Genomic DNA, 18,227 nt, shown 5'->3' on the forward strand with positions numbered 1-18,227 from the left:
GCTTCCTGCGCAGAGCCCCGGAGAGATGCTGCCAGCCCGTGTCTGCAATGCTGAGCCAAGTGGTCTGAGTTGGTCCAAGCGGCAGCCGCTCGAGAGCCTGAGGAGTTTAGGAACGAGCCGCGGCAGAACATCTGGAAATTTCTCTTGTGCTTCTCCAGCTCCAGCTGGCCGCGTACGAGCCGTCCTTCCTGCAGCCCGGCAGGCAGCGGCGGAGGCAGCTGCGTTTCCTGGATCCAGTGACCCAGATTTCCCGGGAAGATTTCCAGAAGCAGATCTTGGATCCGCAGGGACAGTGCCAGCCCCTGGTAGGTGTTGGAATTGGTGAGCGTTGGGGTACCCACCAAGCTCCGATTTTTTACATTTTTATTAATTTTTTAACATATTAATTCCAACATGCATACAACCTAACTTCTCTTTTTTTACAGTAATTTTTTATTAGATTTTCCACAATGATAACACAAACCACAAAGCAAAATGATACACAAAAACAGAAAAAGGGGAACAATAAACAGATAAACAATAACAACAAACTTAATTCTTCACAAATCCAACCTTTTAAACATCTCGGTTGACTTCCTCAAATCACTCCCTTCTGAGTTTCCTTGTAATTAAAAGTAACAGCTTTCCAATATCATTATTAAACTAAAACAATTTCCAATTATAGTCCATCTTATTCACTTTTCTTAACATTCTAAATCCCATTTATTTAATTATAACTTAGTTTAATCCTAGGCCTATTTGTTTCTTTCAAGAAATTTCTAATTTTTTCTATTACAATATTTATTCAAATAGTCCTTAAATTTCCTCCAGTCCTCTTGAAACTCCTCTTCTTTCTGGTCGCGGATTCTTCCAGTCAGGTCACCTAGCTCCGAAAAGTCCATCATCTTCCAATCTTCCACTGTTGGTAGTTCTTGTGTTTTCCAGTTTTTAGAAAGTAATATTCGGGCGGCCGTTGTGGCATACAAAAATAATTCAACATTTTTCTCATACAACATAACTTCTCATCTTATACTATATATTCGTCAACGCCTCTGATGATTTTCCATTCTTTATCACCTATGCATTTCTTAATTTCATATTACCATTATCCTTAACTAATAATTTTCCTCATTGTCTTTTTTTGCAATATTTTAAATACGTCACCTTACAAAACTCCTTGGAAACCTACACCAAGTTCTGATTTCCACTCCCTCAGTGATTTCCTTCATGTATATGTGCGAAAGCGGTTTGAGCATGTTTTCTGCTCCAGATTCACAGATCAGGCAGCAGGCAAGGGCTGAAATCCGGTGCTGCATATAAAATACATTAGTCCGGAGATGAAGATGATGATGATGATAATAATAATAATAATACAGTGGTGCCTCGCAAGACAAAAAGAATCAATTCCGCGAGTCTCTTCGTCTAGCGGTTTTTTCGTCTTACGAAGCAACCCTATTAGTGGATTAGCGCTATTAGCGGTTTAGCGGCTATTAGCGACTATTAAAGGCTTAAGGGATTAGCGGATTAGCTGCTAAAAGGCTATTAGCATCTTAGTGCCTTAGAAAAAGGGGGTGGGGAGAAGACATTTTCGTCTTGCAAAGCAAGCCCATAGAGAAATTCGTCCTGCGAAGCGCATTGAAAAACGGAAAACCCTTTCGTCTAGCGGGTTTTCCGTCTTGCGAGGCATTCGTCTTGCGGGGCACCACTGTAATAATAATAATATTTATTATTATTATTATTGTTGTTGTTGTTGTTGTTTATTATTTATACCCCACCCTCCCCAGCCAAGGCCGGGCTCAGGGCGGCTAACAAGCAATAATAAAAATAAATTGAATGATTACAACTTAAAAACAAAATTAAAATACAACATTAAAATATTGAAACATTAAAATATTAAAATGTAGCCTCATCACAGGAGGAGAAAGGAAAAAGAAAGAGGGGGAGGGAATCAAATTGGCTCCAAGCCAAAGGCCAGGCGGAACAACTCTGTCTTACAGGCCCTGCGGAAAGAAATCAGATCCTGCAGGGCCCTGGTCTCATGAGGCAGAGCGTTCCACCAAGTCGGGGCCAGTGTTGAAAAGGCCCTGGCTCTGGTTGAGGCTAATCTGACTTCCTTAGGGCCTCTAACGTGTTGCTATTTATGGACCTTGAGGTCCTCCGTGGGGCATACCGGAAGATGTGGTCCCGTAGGTACGAGGGTCCTAGGCCATGAAGGGCTTTAAAGGTCAAAAGCAGCACCTTAAACCTGACCCTGTACTCCACCGGGAGCCACTGCAGCTGGAAAAGCACTGGGTGAATATGCTCCCATGGCAGAGACCCTGTGAGGAGCCTTGCTGCAGCATTCTGCGCCCGCTGGAGTTTCTGGGACAGCTTCAAGGGCAGCCCCGGGTAGAGCGATATAGCTCAGTTGGCAGAGACTCTTAATATCAGGGCAAAATATTCCAGCATTGCAGGACACTGGGAAAGATGACCCCAGAGGCCCCTTCCAGCTCTACAGCTCTGTGATTCTAGGTTGCCTTTTAAAAAAGTAAATCAGGTTTCTAGCCCTCAAGACTACAAATACAGGCTTGCGAGTGTTAAGTCCCCGGGAAAAGTGTGGGGGCTGAGAGGGGGAGGCTTGCAGTGCCCCACAGAGCCCTTTGCCCCTCCCCACAATAAGGAGGGGGGGGGAAAGCAAGTTATGCAAAGTGAGGCTATATATGCAAACTGGAGGCTTGGTGTAATAATAATAATAATAATAATAATAATAATAATGATGATGATGATGGCCAAGGTAGTTGAAATTGGACTGTTCAAAATTTCAGCTTTGTGACTGGACTGCAAGATTCCAACCCCGATAAGTTGGAATCTTTGTGGGCATTCCATGACATCACAGCAATCCTTTCTCCCCCCCCCCCAAATTTTTATTAGTTTTAATATAACATTAAAATACAAGGTCCTTTTGAACCTTCGAACCTCCTTCCCTCCCTCCATGGGTTTAAGATGAAATTTGCTGCACCTTTTACCATTATCCACCTGTTATATAACCTCAATGATGATCAATAATTCCGCATCACAGCAATCCTGGCCAATCAGTGCTGGGCGGTGGGCGGGGCTTCACTGCTGCCAGGATGCAAAGCAGCACCTTGGCTTTGGCAGGCCACCCCTAATTGACGCCTGCCATGCCATTTCCTGCTTTCCTCTTCTCAGGAGACAGTGCTGCTGCCTCCGAAGAGGTTGAAGACTGCGGAGGAGCTCTTGGGAGCGCCCACTTACGGTGAGGACCCCTCTCTGCCCCATAGCTGTCAACCGTCCCTCATTTGGCGGGAAAGTCCCTTATCCCAGCGCCGTGTCCCGCTGCTGTCCCTTATTGATGATGTCCCTTAAATTTCCCGGGTTTCAAAGGAAGCAGCTCCTCTCCCTCCCTCCCTGCCGGCCAGGGAGGAGGGAGGCTCCAGCTGTGTTGCTTGGCTGCGTTGCTCACCCAATAAGGACTCTAAGAACGACTGGGGGGGGTGGAGCTTGCATGCCTTGTGCCGATCAAATCGGCCGCGTTGCCTGGGGACTCGCCTTTGCTCAGCGCTTCCCAGCGGAGAGGGGACGGTGGTTTCCCTTGCTGCATCCCCTTTGCTGGGTTGCTGCGCTGTGGGAACCACCGCTTGAGGCTTCGTTTGGCTGCTGGTTGACCAAAATCCCTTATTTTGGCTGCTGATCCCTTATTTTCAAGGCTGCTGGTCCCTTATTTTCACATTTGTAAGTTGACAGCTATGCTCTGCCCCCATTACCCCCCTCCCCAGAGGGTCAGACCCAGGTGTTTTGCTGCTTCCTGACTCAAAGGACAAAGCAGATTTTAACCCCGAAAGGTGAAAAACAGCGTAAAGAGGCTGGATAATTTTTTTATCCCTTGCCCTTTTTCGATAACAGATACCAGGACATGCCCCCTATACAGTGGTACCTTGGTTCTCAAACTTAATCCGTTCCGGAAGTCCGTTCCAAAACCAAAGCGTTCCAAAAGCAAGGCTTGCCTTCCCATAGAAAGTACAGTGGTACCTCGCGTTACATACGCTTCAGGTTACATACGCTTCAGGTTACAGACTCCGCTAACCCAGAAATATTACCTCGGGTTAAGAACTTTGCTTCAGGATGAGAACAGAAATCGTGCTCCGGCGGCGCGGCGGCAGCAGGAGGCCCCATTAGCTAAAGTGGTGCTTCAGGTTAAGAACAGTTTCAGGTTAAGTACGGACCTCCGGAACGAATTAAGTACTTAACCCGAGGTACCACTGTAACGCAAAATGGATCGATCCGTTCCAGACTTTTAAAAACAACCCCTCAAACAGCAATTTAAACATGAATTTTCGAGACCATTGGTCCGTAAAATGAACACAATAAACAATGTACTGCAGTCACACAATCAATCAATCAATCAGTAGCTGAACTGGGTTCTACATAGTAACAAAAACGAAAAGAGCTGCAAAAAGAAAAATGCAAAATAAATAGCAAAACAGACAGACTCCAACGTAACACTCAAAACGGAGCACGTTCGACTTCCGAGAAAAGTTTGCAAAGCGGAACACTTACTTCCAGGTTTGCAGTGTTTGGGTTCCAGGTTGTTTGAGTACCAAGGCGTTTTTGAGAACCAAGGTACCACCGTAGTTCTTGTCATCCCTGACCCAATGGCCAGGCTGGATGGGGCTGATATGCAATGGCTTCTGGGAGGCCCCCCCCCCCCCCGGCCTAGGCAGGAGGTGCGAGGTTTTGCCTGCTGTTTGCAGAAACTGGGAAAAGCTTTTCCACTGCCACCGACCCATTTATCTCTGCATAATAACATGAGACAGGCCCCTGCTTCCAGGCAGGATAGAGCCCTCTGCTGCAGACCTCCCTTTCCACACACCCCCGAATTTTAACTGTTCCCTTCACCCCCTCGTTTCCTGGTCCTAGGATGGATGCATCCCACCCTCCAGGGCCTCTGGGCCCGCTGCGCCAACCGCCAGCGCGTGGACTACGCCAGGAAGCAAGCAGCAGAGGAAACGCGGAGGAGGAGGGAGGAGGAGGAAGAAGTGCAGAAGGCCGAGGTTCCCAGTGAGCTGGAGGTAAGGGGCTGGGGCTGCTGGAAACCCACAGGGCATTTGATGGCAGTTGCAAAGCATTAAGACTCCCGACCAGAGATGAATGGCAGATCAAGTTAATGGATCATGGCAAAAATGGCCAGAAGAATCAGGAATCCGGAAGACCAACGTTTTAATAAGGAATGGGGACAATTTATAATTTATCTTAGAAACCGTTGTAGACAGTTAAAATCAGGAGTCAGCAACCTTTTTCAGCAGGGGGCCAGTCCACTGTTTCTCAGACCTTGTGGGGGGCCAGATTATATTTTGGGGGGGGGGAATGAACGAATTCCTATGCCCCACAAATAACCCAGAGATGCATTTTAAATAAAAGGACACATTCTACTCATGTAAAAACACCAGGCAGGCCCCACAAATAACCCAGAGGTGCATTTTAAATAAAAGGACACATTCTACTCATGTAAAAACACGCTGATTCCCGGACCGTCCGCAGGCCAGATTGAGAAGGCAACTGGGCCACATCCGGACCCCGGGGCTTAGGTTGCCTACCCATGGTTAAAATCGTTAGTAGGATTGGAGTAACTCTTGTCGTTTAATGGTGAATTTTGGATATAACGGAGATGTAAAAGATTTGGATTATTAAAAAAGACGCAGGAGGAAATGACTCACAATAGGACCCACAAAGGGGAGGAGAGAAGTCCGGGAGATCTTTGGAATCTTGTTTTTACGATGTACTTTGCTTATGAGGTTGTAAAATTTAAATTTGAAAAACCGAATAAATAAATAAAAATTTTTAAAAGGCTCAGCGGTTCCCAAATTTCTGTGGTCTGCCACCCCCATTTTTCCATAAGCTCATCCCCAGTTGTGCCCTATAAAAAGCTTTATTCAGAATAGCGTTAATAAGAATTCTAAGGTGTCGTAAATAAAAGGAATGTTCCTAATTACACGAGATAGACACCCATGCATAATAATAACATGGACCACATGTTTTAAATAGTAAAGGTAAAGGGACCCCTGACCATTAGATCCAGTCATGGACAACTCTGGGGTTGCGGTGCTCATCTCGCTTTATTGGCCGAGGGATCTGGCGTACAGCTTCCGGGTCATGTGGCCAGCATGACTGAGCTGCTTCTGGCGAACCAGAGCAGCGCACGGAAATGCCGTTTACCTTCCCGCCGGAGCGGTACCTATTTATCTACTTGCACTTTGACATGCTTTAGAACTGCTAGGTTGGCAGGAGCAGGGACCCAGCAACGGGAGCTCACCCCGTCATGGGGATTCGAACCGCTGACCTTCTGATCAGCAAGTCCTGGGCTCTGTGGTTTAACCCACAGCGCCACCCGCGTCCCTGTTCTAAATAGTGCAGGAGAGCAAACCTTGACTCTTAATGACTCCAAATATTTGTCTGCAGAAGGAAATATATTGGGGAGACCTCTGCCTCCCAGGAGCTCAGCCCCAATTTCCCCTCTTTTGCAGGAGCTTCGAGCAGCTGAGGAGCCAAGCATCCCTCCCGTCGGCTCGTCAGGTGAGCAGGCGAGCAAAGACAGGCGCTTCCGCTCTCCTCCAGCTTTGAGGGCGGAGGCAAAACGGCGAGAAAAATAACCACGGGATTGTAGAGTTGGAAGGGGCACGAGGGTCATCTAGCCCAACCCCCTGCGACACAGGGCTCCGACGGTGTCGAACCGGACAGGACAGCCAGGTGCCCCAGTGCAGGGTGCGGATTCCCCTCTCCCCAGTCATCAGACGGATCACTTGAACAGAGGCGGAGTGGATCACCCGCTGGATCCCACCAGCTTTTCTAAGCTTCTGGACAGAGCGGTCTGAATAAACCTGCTTTCAGCAGGCGCCAAGAAGGCTGCAACAGCAATGTCAATAGGCAGGCAGTTTCAAAGGTGCCGCCACACTAAAAGGCTGGCTCCTTGCAAAGGCAAAACAGGTATTACGTGGCTTCCGGTTATCTCTTTCTGTTCCCCCTTGCAGAGATTTCCCTCGAGACAACCGAAGAAGAATCTCGGCCGAGTTTTGTGGTAGCAGAGGAGAGGTGAGAGGCCTGATTGTCCTTCCCCAAAAAAGTTTTTGATTGAGTTTCCACTGGAATGAGGCTGCATTTTAATGTTTTAATGTATTTTAATCTCGTTTTTAAGCTGTATTTCAATCAATTGTTTTATATTTGGTGTTAGCTGCCCTGAGCCATGTCTTGGCTGGGGAGGGTGGGGTATAAATAAAATTTATTATTATTATTATCATTATCATCATCATCAACCGTTATTACGGTCCAGAGACCCAACAAATCGTTACAAAGCAATACACAATTCATACAGCCTACCTCCAGGTTAAACAAGCATTTCGTTCAGAATATAGGGATCATTGGTTCTTGCAACCACCGACAAAAACTTGGCCACTGCTAATGTTCTAGCGTTTGTCCGGTCCTCCAATAGGAACCTGACATAGTGAGCGTCTGATTTTCCCGGGAAAGGTACCAGCAAGGGTAGTATCAGTTCAGCCCTGGCTTGCTCACATTTTGCACAGTGCAACAAAATACGTTTTCTTATTGTTATTATTCACCTTCCCTGGGCAAGTCTCTGCCTCCGTGGGGAAGGGGCGACCCTCTTCTCTTCCACTCCCCCCTTTCCTCTTCCCACAGGGTCCTCCTGGAACCAGAGGAAGCGGCTCTGCCCATCGTTCCTGAGCTCCCGGAAATAAGTTTTGAGCTGCCCTTGGATAAGAACATGATCACGGTGGACTATGTGCGAAGGTGAGGCCTCAGAAGCTTTTTCCTTCCTCTTTCCCAGAGAATCTGGTTCTTAAAAGAGAGAGGGGGCCTCTGCTTTCCAGAAAGGGCCACCTGTTCCATCTCTCTGACTTTAAAAATGAAAACAACTGCTTTCAGGAGAGGAAAGGGAAGGCCCAGAGGCAGGCTGTTATTCTCTGGTGACTTTCAAAGACAGGTGGGGTGGAAAGAACCAGCACCCAGAGGTTTTTCTCTTTTGTTTGCTGCTTAGTTATAAAATCACGGAATTGCAGAGTCGAAAATGTAACATGGAGTTCTTGCAGCACCCCACTGTCGCCTAACAAATACAAGATGGGCACAAATACAAGAGGGGTGACACCTGGCTTGAGAGCAGTACATGTGAAAAGGATCTAGGAGTCTTGGTTGACCACAAACTTGACATGAGGCAACAGTGTGACGCGGCAGCTAAAAAAGCCAATGCAATTCTGGGCAGCATCAATAGGAGTATAGCATCTAGATCAAGGGAAGTAATAGCGCCACTGTAAGGCCCTGCAAACGTCTGGGGGGAACTATGGTGCTTCACTAACCCCTCCCCTTATACCTCATTTCCCTGGGTCCCCAATGCCATTGGCACTGAGAAGATCGATACGAGTGATTTCTTACGAATTTCTAAAGTTTTCCCATTGAGCCAGGACATAGACACAGTTATCAGTGAACTGCTACATTTTGGGATTGACACTTTCCCGGTTTCCTTTGCTGGAGACCTGGGGCTCAGCGGGGAGTCGCAGCCTCCTGAGCTGAGCTTCCTTTGCAGATAAAAAGGTAAAGGGACACCTGACTGTTAAGTCCAGTTGCAGACGACTCTGGGGTTGCGGCGCTCATCTCGCTCTAAACATCAAGGGAGCCGGCGTTTGTCCGCAGACAGCTTAGTCACGTGGCCAGCATGACTAAGCCGCATCTGGCGAACCAGAGCAGCGCACCGAAACGCCAATTACCTTCCCGCCAGAGCGGTACCTATTGATCTACTTGCACTTTGACGTGCTTTCGAACTGCTAGGTTGGCAGGAGCAGGGACCGAGCAACGGGAGCTCACCCCGTCGCGGGGATTCAAACCGCCGACCTTCTGATCGGCAAGCCCTAGGCTCTGTGGTTTAACCCACAGCGCCACCCACGTCCCTTCCTTTGCAGATAAAAAAAGGTAAAGGGTCCCCTGACCGTTAAGTCCAGTCGCAGACGACTCTGGGGTTGCGGCACTCATCTCGCTTTATTGGCCGAGGGAGCCAGCGTACAGCTTCTGGGTCATGTGGCCAGCAGTACTAAGCCGCTTCTGGTGAACCAGAGCAGCACACGGAAACGCTGTTTACCTTCCCGCCGGAGTGGTACCTATTTATCTGCTTGCACTTTGATGTGCTCTCGAACTGCTAGGTTGGCAGGAACAGGGACTGAGGAACAGAAGCTCCCCCCCCCCCCCCGTTGCGGGGATTCGAACCGCTGATTGGTTGCTGGTTTTTTCTCTTTCACACTAGAGGATTAGGGTTGACAGGCGAAAAGGCAGGGAAATGCCTGTGTGTGGTATGTCTGTGAGTGAATGGTTTGGCAATATACAGCTCCCATTTCCCTGGTAACAGAAGGGACACCCGATTGTCATGATTCCTGTTTCCTATTCTTGCAGGCTGATCGCTGCCAAACTAGAACAGGCCGGAGTCACAGAATTTGACCAGCTCCTGCCCCGGGCGGCTTCACGGGGTGTTGCCAGCCGGTTTTTCTTCACATGTTTGGGTAGGTAATAAGAATTCAATGTGTGTGTACAAGAGATGTGGCTTTTTCTGGAGCAGGGAGGGCTAAGCGAAACACCAAAAAGGGAGTTGGGGGGAGGCCAGTTTCTCTGATGAAGAGTTTCTGTATATTTTGCTGTGTATCTCGGCTTTCCCTGCAGCATAACATTTAAAGCCAGAATCATACCACTTTAAAGCTTATCCCAGAGAATCCTGGGAACTGCAGTTTGTTAAGGGCGCAGAGATTTATTGTTGTTTAGTCGTGTCCGACTCTTCGTGACCCATGGACCAGAGCACGCCAGGCCCTCCTGTCTTCCACTGCCTCCCGCAGTTTGGTCAAACTCATGCTGGTAGCTTCAAGAACACTGTCCAACCACCAGAGATTTATTAGAAGACTCCTATTCCCCTCAGAGAGCTTCAGTTCCCAAAATTCCCTGGGGGGGGGGGGGAAGGATTGACTGTTAAAGCCACTACAGGTGGCAAAACGGTTGTCTAACAACTCTCAGCCAACGGTGGGCTTGTAAGTTTCTGCAAGAGGGTTGAGAGTAGTCGCTTCCTTTGGCAGAAGCAGCGAGGCTCCTCATGGGGTCTCTGCCATGGGAGCATATTCACCCAGTGCTTTTCCAGCTGCACTGGCTCCCGGTGGAGTACAGGGTCAGATTTAAGGTGCTGGTTTTGACTTTTAAAGCCCTTCACGGCCTAGGACCCTCGTACCTACAGGACCGCCTCTCCCGGTATGCCCCACAGAGAGCCTCAAGGTCCATAAATAACAACACCCTAGAGGTCCCGAGCCCTAAGGAAGTCAGATTAGCCTCAACCAGAGCCAGGGCCTTCTCAACACTGGCTCCTGCCTGGTGGAGCGCTCTGTCTCATGAGACCAGGGCCCTGTGGGATCTGATTTCTTTCCGCAGGGCCTGTAAGACAGAGGTGTTCCACCTGGCCTTTGGCTCAGAATCAGTTTGATTCCCTCCCCCTTTTTCTTTTTCCTTTCTCCTCCTATGATGAGATTGCTCCCTAATTGTTTTAACATTGTATCTTAATCTTTTAAATTGTATTTTAATCAACTTGTTTTTATTATTGGTTGTTAGCTGCCCTGAGCCCGGTCTTGGCTGGGGAGGGCAGGGTATAAATAAAAATAATCTTCTTCTTCTTCTTCTTCTTCTTCTTCTTCTTCTTCTTCTTCTTCTTCTTCTTCTTCTATTATTTCCCTTCTCCCAGCCTCCAACCTTATATATTTTCAAACTGGTGTGACAGTCCTGTCCTTGCAGGCATTTGAGTCTTAACTGGGATGGGGGGTGGGTAGAGTCATGTCATATCGAGCCTTTGTTGGGTGTTCATCTTTTAGCTGAGCGAGGTAGGATTTGCCCCCTTCTTATTCTATTACGTCTAAGTAAATACAGTGGTATCTCTGGTTGCGAATGGGATCCGTTCCGGAGGCCTGTTCGCAACCTGAAAAGAACACAACCCGCATCTGCGTGGGTCGCAATTTGCCGCTTCTGCGCATGACGTCATTTTGCGCGTCTGCGCATGCGCGAGCGGTGAAACCCGGGAGAAACCCTTTCCGGTACTTCCGGGCCGCCGTGGGACACAACCTGAAAATGTGCAACCTGAAGCAAATGTAACATGAGGTGTGACTGTAATGTGCTTTTTGTATCTTCAATTGCCTTGGGAAATCTTGCGCTTAAGCGATGGAACGGAGGCATAAATAAATTTATTCAGTAATAAATATGAACGAACGACTGGAGGCAGCGGTGCTTTTGCATACGTTTCTGGAAAACGCAGGAGGGGACGAGTGTATGCGCTCTTGTGCCCAGATCCTGCCACTGTTACACCGGACTCAATGGGCCACTGGGCCTGATCCAGCAAGGGTCCTTTTACGTTCATATGCAATAAAGAATACAGTGGTGCCCCGCAAGACGAATGCCTCACAAGACGAAAAACTCGCTAGACGAAAGAGTTTTCCGTTTTTTGAGTCGTTCCGCAAGACGAATTTCCCTATGGGCTTGCTTCACAAGACGAAATGTCTTGCGAGTTCTTGCAAGTTTGTTTCCTTTTTCTTAAAGCCGCTAAGCCGTTAATAGCCTCTAAGCTGCTAAGCCGTTAATAGCCGCTAAGCCGCTAATAGCCGTGCTTCGCAAGACGAAAAAACCGCAAGACAAAGAGACTCGCGGAACGGATTAATTTCGTCTTGTGAGGCACCACTGTAATGAATTACCGCTCAACACCCACTTCTTTTCTTTTCCTCCGCTCCTCCCCAGTGCTGGCTGCAGCCCAGTTCGTACACCTGGAGCAAGCAGAGCCGTACGGACGGATTGTCATTACACCTGGAGCCCGGTTCCACCAAGGCTAGCGAGACCCTGTTGTTCCTGCTACGGATCTTGCCCTGCGGAGGGTGCTGTTGGTGTCCCAACATGGGGGGGGGGCACACTTCTAGAAGTTGGAGAACTGCTTCCTTTGCCAAACAGTTGTACATTTTTTTTAACACCCCGGTTGTCAAAACCCTCGTTTCCCAATTGAATAAAGCCATTGTGTTTTGGTTTTTTTAACAGCATTTAACGTGAAAATCGTTCTCGATTTAAGTCAGCGGCAAGAGCGCAAGTGTCACATGCTGGTCTCAGGTTCAATACCGGCGTCTCCAGGTAAGGGGCGGGGGAGATAATAATAATAATAATAATAATAATAATAATAATAATTTATTATTTGTACCCCGCCCATCTGGCTGGGTTTCCCCAGCCACTCTGGGCGGCTTCCAACAAAGATGAAAAATACACTAAAATGTCACATATTAAAAACTTCCCTGAACAGGGCTGCTTTCAGATGTCTTCTGAATGTCAGGTAGTTGTTTTTCTCTTTGACATCTGATGGGAGGGCATTCCACAGAGCGGGTGCCACCACCGAGAAGGCCCTCTGCCTGGTTCCCTGTAACTTGGCCTCTCGCAGTGAGGGAACCGCCAGAAGGCCCTCGGAGCTGGACCTCAGTGTCCAGGCAGAACGATGGGGGTGGAGACGCTCCTTCAGAGAGACCCCACTCTGCCTGAAAATCCTGGAGAGCTGAACGAACTGGAAGGATGGATTGCTCAGTGGGTAGAGCACGAGGCTCTTAAATCTCAGGGTTTGTGCAAAAACAACTACCAGACTTTTAGAAGACATCTGAAGGCAGCCCTGTTTAGGGAAGCTTTTAATGTTTAATAGATTATTGTATTTTAATATTCTGTTGGAAGCCGCCCAGAATGGCTGGGAAACCCAGCCAGATGGGCAGGGTATAAATAATAAATTATTATTATTATTATTATTATTAGGCAGAAATTTCCTGCATTGCAGGGCACAGGAACAGAAGACCCTCAGGGTCCCTTCCAACTCTGCAATTCTATGATCCCAGTGGTCTGAAGTTTCCTAAGTCCAGGACGTTGCAATAACTTAAGTTGGCAAACGCCCCCCCCCCAATCAATGGGCGTTGAACTGAGCTCCCGATTCAAGACCAAAAGAGGAAGTCTGTCTTGCTCCAGTGCAGAGCTGTCAACTGTTCCCTTTTTTTAAGGGAAATCCCCTTATTCCGAATAGGATTCCTCGCAAGAAAAGGGAAAAGTTGACAGCTATGCTCCAGTGGTACATTCTGGGCAGCGCCCTTTGCCCGCAACCGGATCCTTCCCTAGCGCCTTTCAGCTGGAGGTGTTGAGGATCAAACCTGGGAACTTTCTGAATATTACGGGGGCTGCTTTCCTTCTGCACCTACGCTGCTTTCTAAAAGTGAGCTGGCCCTCTTGTTTCTGAACGCCAGTTGCTAGAAGCCGCAGGAGTTGAGAGGGCTGCTGCTGCTTAAATTTGTGTACCGCCCATACCTGCAGGTCTCGGGGCGGTTACAACATTAAAATTGCAATATGAAAACACAAAACACATAATAAAAACAAGAACAATCCAATTAACCCCTCTTGCATGCGGGTCCCGAGTGCGGGTTTCTCCCTGGGGCATCTGAGTTGGCCACTCTGAGAATAGGATGGACTAGCCAGCCTGATCTAAGGTAAAGGTAAAGGGACCCCTGTCCATTAGGTCCAGTCATGACTGACTCTGGGGTTGCGGTGCTCATCTCACTTTATTGGCCGAGGGAGCCGGTGTACAGCTTCCGGGTCATGTGGCCAGCATGACTAAGCCGCTTCTGGTGAATCAGAGCAGCGCACAGAAATGCCATTTACCTTCTCGCCGGAGCGGTACCTATTTATCTACTTGCACTTTGATATGCTTTCGAACTGCTAGGTTGGCAGGAGCAGGGACCGAGCAACGGGAGCTCACCCCGTCGCAGGGATTCGAACCGCCGACCTTCTGATCAGCAAGTCCTAGGCTTGTGGTTTAACCCACTGTGCCACCCGCGTCCCGAGCCCGTTCTTATGATACCCTTAATAAGCATACCCTCCCTGCAAGGGAAACACACTTGTTAGTTTCAACGTGTTTTTTTATTATAACATAACACAATATAATCTCTTCGTTCAAGAAAAATACCAAAACCCAGGTGGTTATATAATCTTAAATACAAACTAGAGAGGGGGAAACAGCTGGTTCGATGGGTGCAGGAGCCTGGGTGAAAACCTACAGCAGCCTTGCGAAAATAAATTATCACAAAATCCTCTCAGAGACTGTTTGGGGGAAACACGAACTTTGGCAAACAAAATTCATTTGGAATAAGCCCCCGCAAAGAACGGGAGGGAGGCGGCACTTCAAAGCGCTGAGAATCGCTCCCAACAGGGAAAGGGAGGTGGGACAAATTTGGCTCAAAAGACAGCCGCCTCCCTCGACAACCGTGGGAAAGAGATGAGAAACTGCGGGAGGAGGAAGAAAATAATAATTGGAAGGGCTTCTATTAGTCTTGGCTTCCATTAATGGCAGGATTCGCATCAGCATATATCTGAGGAAAACTTAATACTGCCGAACCTTTGAGTGTGACCCGACCTGAAATCTTTGGCTTGGAGATCAAACAGAAAGTGGGTCTCTCAATGACTAAAACTCCCTCACTGCTCTCGTTTTTGCTTAGATTTCAAAGAAAGATAAAATACACACTTCCTGGTGGTGGGAGGTTATAGCAACAGGGACAGGCCGGACTCAAGCCCACATTCCCTCCTCCTGTAATGGTCGAGGAATGAGGGTTTTTGGCGGTTTACATGCTTAAGATATGCCACACTGCTGGTGTTCTTGAGTGCCGCTGAAAGCACTCCTCAGCCCTCCATCTCCAGCCCACCCCAATCCTGCTGGGCTCTTGTTTCGGCGCAAAACTGGCTACGACGGTTGCCCCTTGGCAAATGAAGCGTGCTGGTTGAGGGCGTCGTAACTGGGCAGCAAAAAAAGGCAAAAATTTGGCGGCAGGGACTTTGAGGCCCCCAACGGATGGATCGAGCAACCGCTGCAGGCCGGTCCCTGAAGGTGTCAGGCAGAGAGCCTCCCTTGGGGAAAGGCCTGGGAAGGAAACAGGTTTGGGGGAGTTGGGGTGCTACATACTTCATGCCCCTGCTGATGCTGTGTGAAAAAAGGCCCCCCAAGACCCGGCTGGCCCCCAGAAATGTCAGCACCAAGGGACGCGTGTGGCAAAAAACGAACAGCCATCACAGGGAGGTGGCATGACGGTGAGGCGAGAGAAGCCTGGTGGGAAACGGGGAAACGAAACGGCAGGGAGCGCCGCCTGGCGTCAACGGGCGGAGGGCAGGTCGGCCGCAAAAACTTGGAAGGGTTAGTCCATACAGAGCCAAGAAGGGTGTCCGGTGGGAGGTGGGAGGGTCGCCTCAAGCAAAGTCCCCTTCCGCTTTCACAAAGTTGGGAGCCCCTCCTCAAACAGAGCTGACCGCCGCGTTGACCAAGGAAGCGGCTTCCGAACGCAGCGAGCGCACCACCGCCTGGAACTCGGACGGGCATCGGGCGGAGAGATTGCGCAGCAGGGAGACCAGGGAGTTGCGGCCTTCTGAGCAACGAGAACACACAGAGGAAGAGAGCCGTTAAGCTGGCCGAGATGCAGCAGTGACGTCTCGGACGCTGGGCAATACCTCGCTCAAACTTTCCATTTCCCCCTAACCGCCATGTTCATGGGGCAACAGGGGCTGTGGGGCCTAGTGACCATTACAATCCCTGACACACCCAGGTCCTAGGTCCGGTGCTCTAACCACTACGCCACGCTGCTGTTATCAGGAATAGTTATTGTTATGAGCTGAATTGTTGTCAGGCGCCCTGGGCAGGTATGAATACCACCTGTGACCCCGAGGGCAGCACATGCCACGTGGCACAGAACGCACAACTAAGTCGCGTTCTGCTACTGAACATCAACACCCTCTCCCAAAGTGGTTGGGCAGTAAAAATGGGCAGGGGAGGGGAGGGGGAGAAGCTGGTGGGCAGCTGCCCAACCAAGAAGGCCCGCTGACCACCCAGAGCGCATACCTGAGGGGATGTTCTCCTTGGCCAGGACGCTGCCACTGACTCGCACAAGTTCCCCAATCTGCTGCAGGACCTGAAAGAGAACAAGGCCTTCTCAGGGCCGTGGCAAATCCCCTTTCGTGTGTGGGGAGCAAAACACGGAACATGGCCGACTCTGGGGTTGCAGCGCTCATCTTGCTTTACTGGCCGAGGGAGCCAGCGTACAGCTTCCGGGTCATGTGACCAGCATGACTAAGCCACTTCTGGCGAACCAGAGCAGCGCACGGAAACGCTGTTGACCTTCCTGCCGGAGTGGTACCTATTTATCTACTTGCGCTTGACGTGCTTTCGAACTGCTGGGTTGGCAGGAGCAGGGACCGAGCAACGGGAGCTCACCCCGTCGCGGGGATTTGAACCGCTGACCTACTGATCAGCAAGTCCTAGGCTCTGTGGTTTAACCCGCAGCGCCTCCCGCGTCCCTTTTTAAAAGAAATAGCATCTCTCAACTCCACTCTTGTTACAGGGAAGCCTTGCTGGATCCGAATGAGCAGAAAATAGCTGTCCGCCCGGGCGGGGGAGGACTTGCCACCAACTCTGGTAGCGGGCAAGGAAATGGGTACATGCAGTATGAACCGGGAGGGTGCCTTTTGCGGCCCTGCGCCCAGTCGCTCCTGGGTCTGGCACCCTGACTGCAACACCAGAGACAAAGTTCTGCCAAGATGGAGGGTTTTTTTTTGGGGGGGGGGATCTCTCAGGTCAAAGCGATGGGCTGCGAGGGAGGGAGGGAGGTTGGGGGAGCCTACCTGCTGGGGATCGTGCTCATATATAAAGTTGATGCAACAGAAAACCGTTTTGTATTCCTCCAAGTCGTCCTTCAGGGGGAGATTGTGGACCAGGACGGGGAAAATCTGCGGAAAGGGTGGGGATGAAACAAGGCGGGAGGGGAAAATGCTTGATGAAGGATCGTCGCCAAGTCCTTAATCGTAGGCCGTGCTGCTCTAAAACGTCTGCAAGGCCCCAGGCTGGCAAAGCCTGTCCTATAGACTCTCAGCCAGAGTTGAAGAGCTGGGTATTTTACTCCGCTTTTGAAGCAGCACTGAAGTAAAAAGCGTGCCAACTTCTCCGCCCGTCCCTGCATGCCGTGAGGTGGTTATACGGCCACAGATTTGACCGTAGTCGCCTGACCCAAAGGGATTCTTCTACGCAGAGAGAGAAGCAGCCCAGGGGGCGGAGCAAGGGTTCTCGATTCTGGTTGAAACATTGGAGGATGGATGGCGGCTAACAGATTGATGTTGAATCCTGACAAGACAGAAGTACTCTTCTTGGGGGACAGGGGGTGGGCAAGTGTGGAGGACTCCCTGGTCCTGAATGGGGCAACTGTGCCCCTGAAGGACCAGATGCGCAGCCTGGGAGTCATTTTGGATTCACAGCTGTCCATGGAGGCTCAGGTCAATTCTGTGTCCAGGGCAGCTGTTTACCAGCTCCATCTGGTATGCAGGATGAGACCCTCCCTGCCTGCGGACTGTCTCGCCAGAGTGGTGCATGCTCTGGTTATCTCTCGCTTGGACTACTGCAATGTGCTCCACGTGGGGCTACCTTTGAAGGTGACCCGGAAACTATGGCCTTGGCCCAGTATACCTGAAGGAGCGGCTCCACCCCCATCGTTCTACCCGGACACTGAGGTCCAGCACCGAGGGCCTTCTGGCGGTTCCCTCACTGCAAGAAGCCAAGTTACAGGGAACCAGGCAGAGGGCCTTCTCGGTGGTGGCACCCGCCCTGTGGAACACCCTCCCGTCAGATGTCAAAGAGAACAACAACTACCAGACTTTTAGAAGACATCTGAAGGCAGCCCTGTTTAGGGAAGCTTTTAATGTTTGATGTATTACAGTATTTTAATATTTTTTGGGAAGCCGCCCAGAGTGGCTGGGGAAGCCCAGCCAGATGGGCGGGGTATAAATAATAAATTATTCTACTTGTTGTTGTTGCACTCCTTCATTAATCGGGGTTGGGGAAAATGGTGACCACCCCCCTTCCACACCGCTTGGCCAAGGGGACCGGACTCCCCACATCACCCAGAAGCACGGGGTGTGGGAAAGTCTGCCCCTCTCCGTCCCCCTCCCCATACTCTGCTGGGGCAGTTAAAAACAACGTGTTAAGATAATCTACTATTCAGAAAGGAAGGTAGCTAATGAACAAAACCCAGTGGTAAAGGAAATGCTTTGCAGAGCAAAGGTTGCATGTTTAATCTCCAGCTGAAAACAACCGTAAAGAGTCAGGGCTGCTCCTGAGACTTTGGAAAGCTCCTGGGAAT

At 49.6% G+C, this 18,227-nt stretch overlaps 3 protein-coding genes across 4 annotated transcripts in view; 2 read left to right on the plus strand and 1 right to left on the minus strand.

The window, feature by feature from the left end:
• REC8 (REC8 meiotic recombination protein) overlaps positions 1-12,077 on the plus strand; it is a 28,433-nt gene extending 16,356 nt beyond the window's left edge. The window contains exons 12-19 of the mRNA XM_083410365.1: positions 159-305; positions 3,169-3,235; positions 4,897-5,048; positions 6,501-6,549; positions 7,005-7,065; positions 7,669-7,779; positions 9,427-9,533; positions 11,788-12,077. Of these exons, the coding sequence (XP_083266491.1) occupies positions 159-305; positions 3,169-3,235; positions 4,897-5,048; positions 6,501-6,549; positions 7,005-7,065; positions 7,669-7,779; positions 9,427-9,533; positions 11,788-11,879 (786 nt within the window). The 3' untranslated portion in view covers positions 11,880-12,077. The remainder of the gene's footprint in view (positions 1-158; positions 306-3,168; positions 3,236-4,896; positions 5,049-6,500; positions 6,550-7,004; positions 7,066-7,668; positions 7,780-9,426; positions 9,534-11,787) is intronic.
• The window catches only part of GMPR2 (guanosine monophosphate reductase 2), a 269,008-nt gene that overhangs the window by 110,658 nt on the left and 140,123 nt on the right, over positions 1-18,227 (plus strand). The window lies entirely within an intron of this gene.
• Positions 13,956-18,227, minus strand: part of IPO4 (importin 4) — a 54,013-nt gene continuing 49,741 nt past the window's right edge. For both annotated transcript variants that reach the window (XM_083410103.1, XM_083410102.1), the window contains 3 exons: positions 16,720-16,824; positions 15,941-16,010; positions 13,956-15,470 (listed from right to left, as the gene is read on the minus strand). In XM_083410103.1, coding sequence (XP_083266229.1) covers positions 15,340-15,470; positions 15,941-16,010; positions 16,720-16,824 — 306 coding nt within the window. In that variant the 3' untranslated portion in view covers positions 13,956-15,339. The remainder of the gene's footprint in view (positions 15,471-15,940; positions 16,011-16,719; positions 16,825-18,227) is intronic.

Source organism: Podarcis tiliguerta (assembly GCF_965153285.1).
Source record: "Podarcis tiliguerta genome assembly, chromosome: 13".
NCBI classification, from domain to species: domain Eukaryota; kingdom Metazoa; phylum Chordata; class Lepidosauria; order Squamata; family Lacertidae; genus Podarcis; species Podarcis tiliguerta.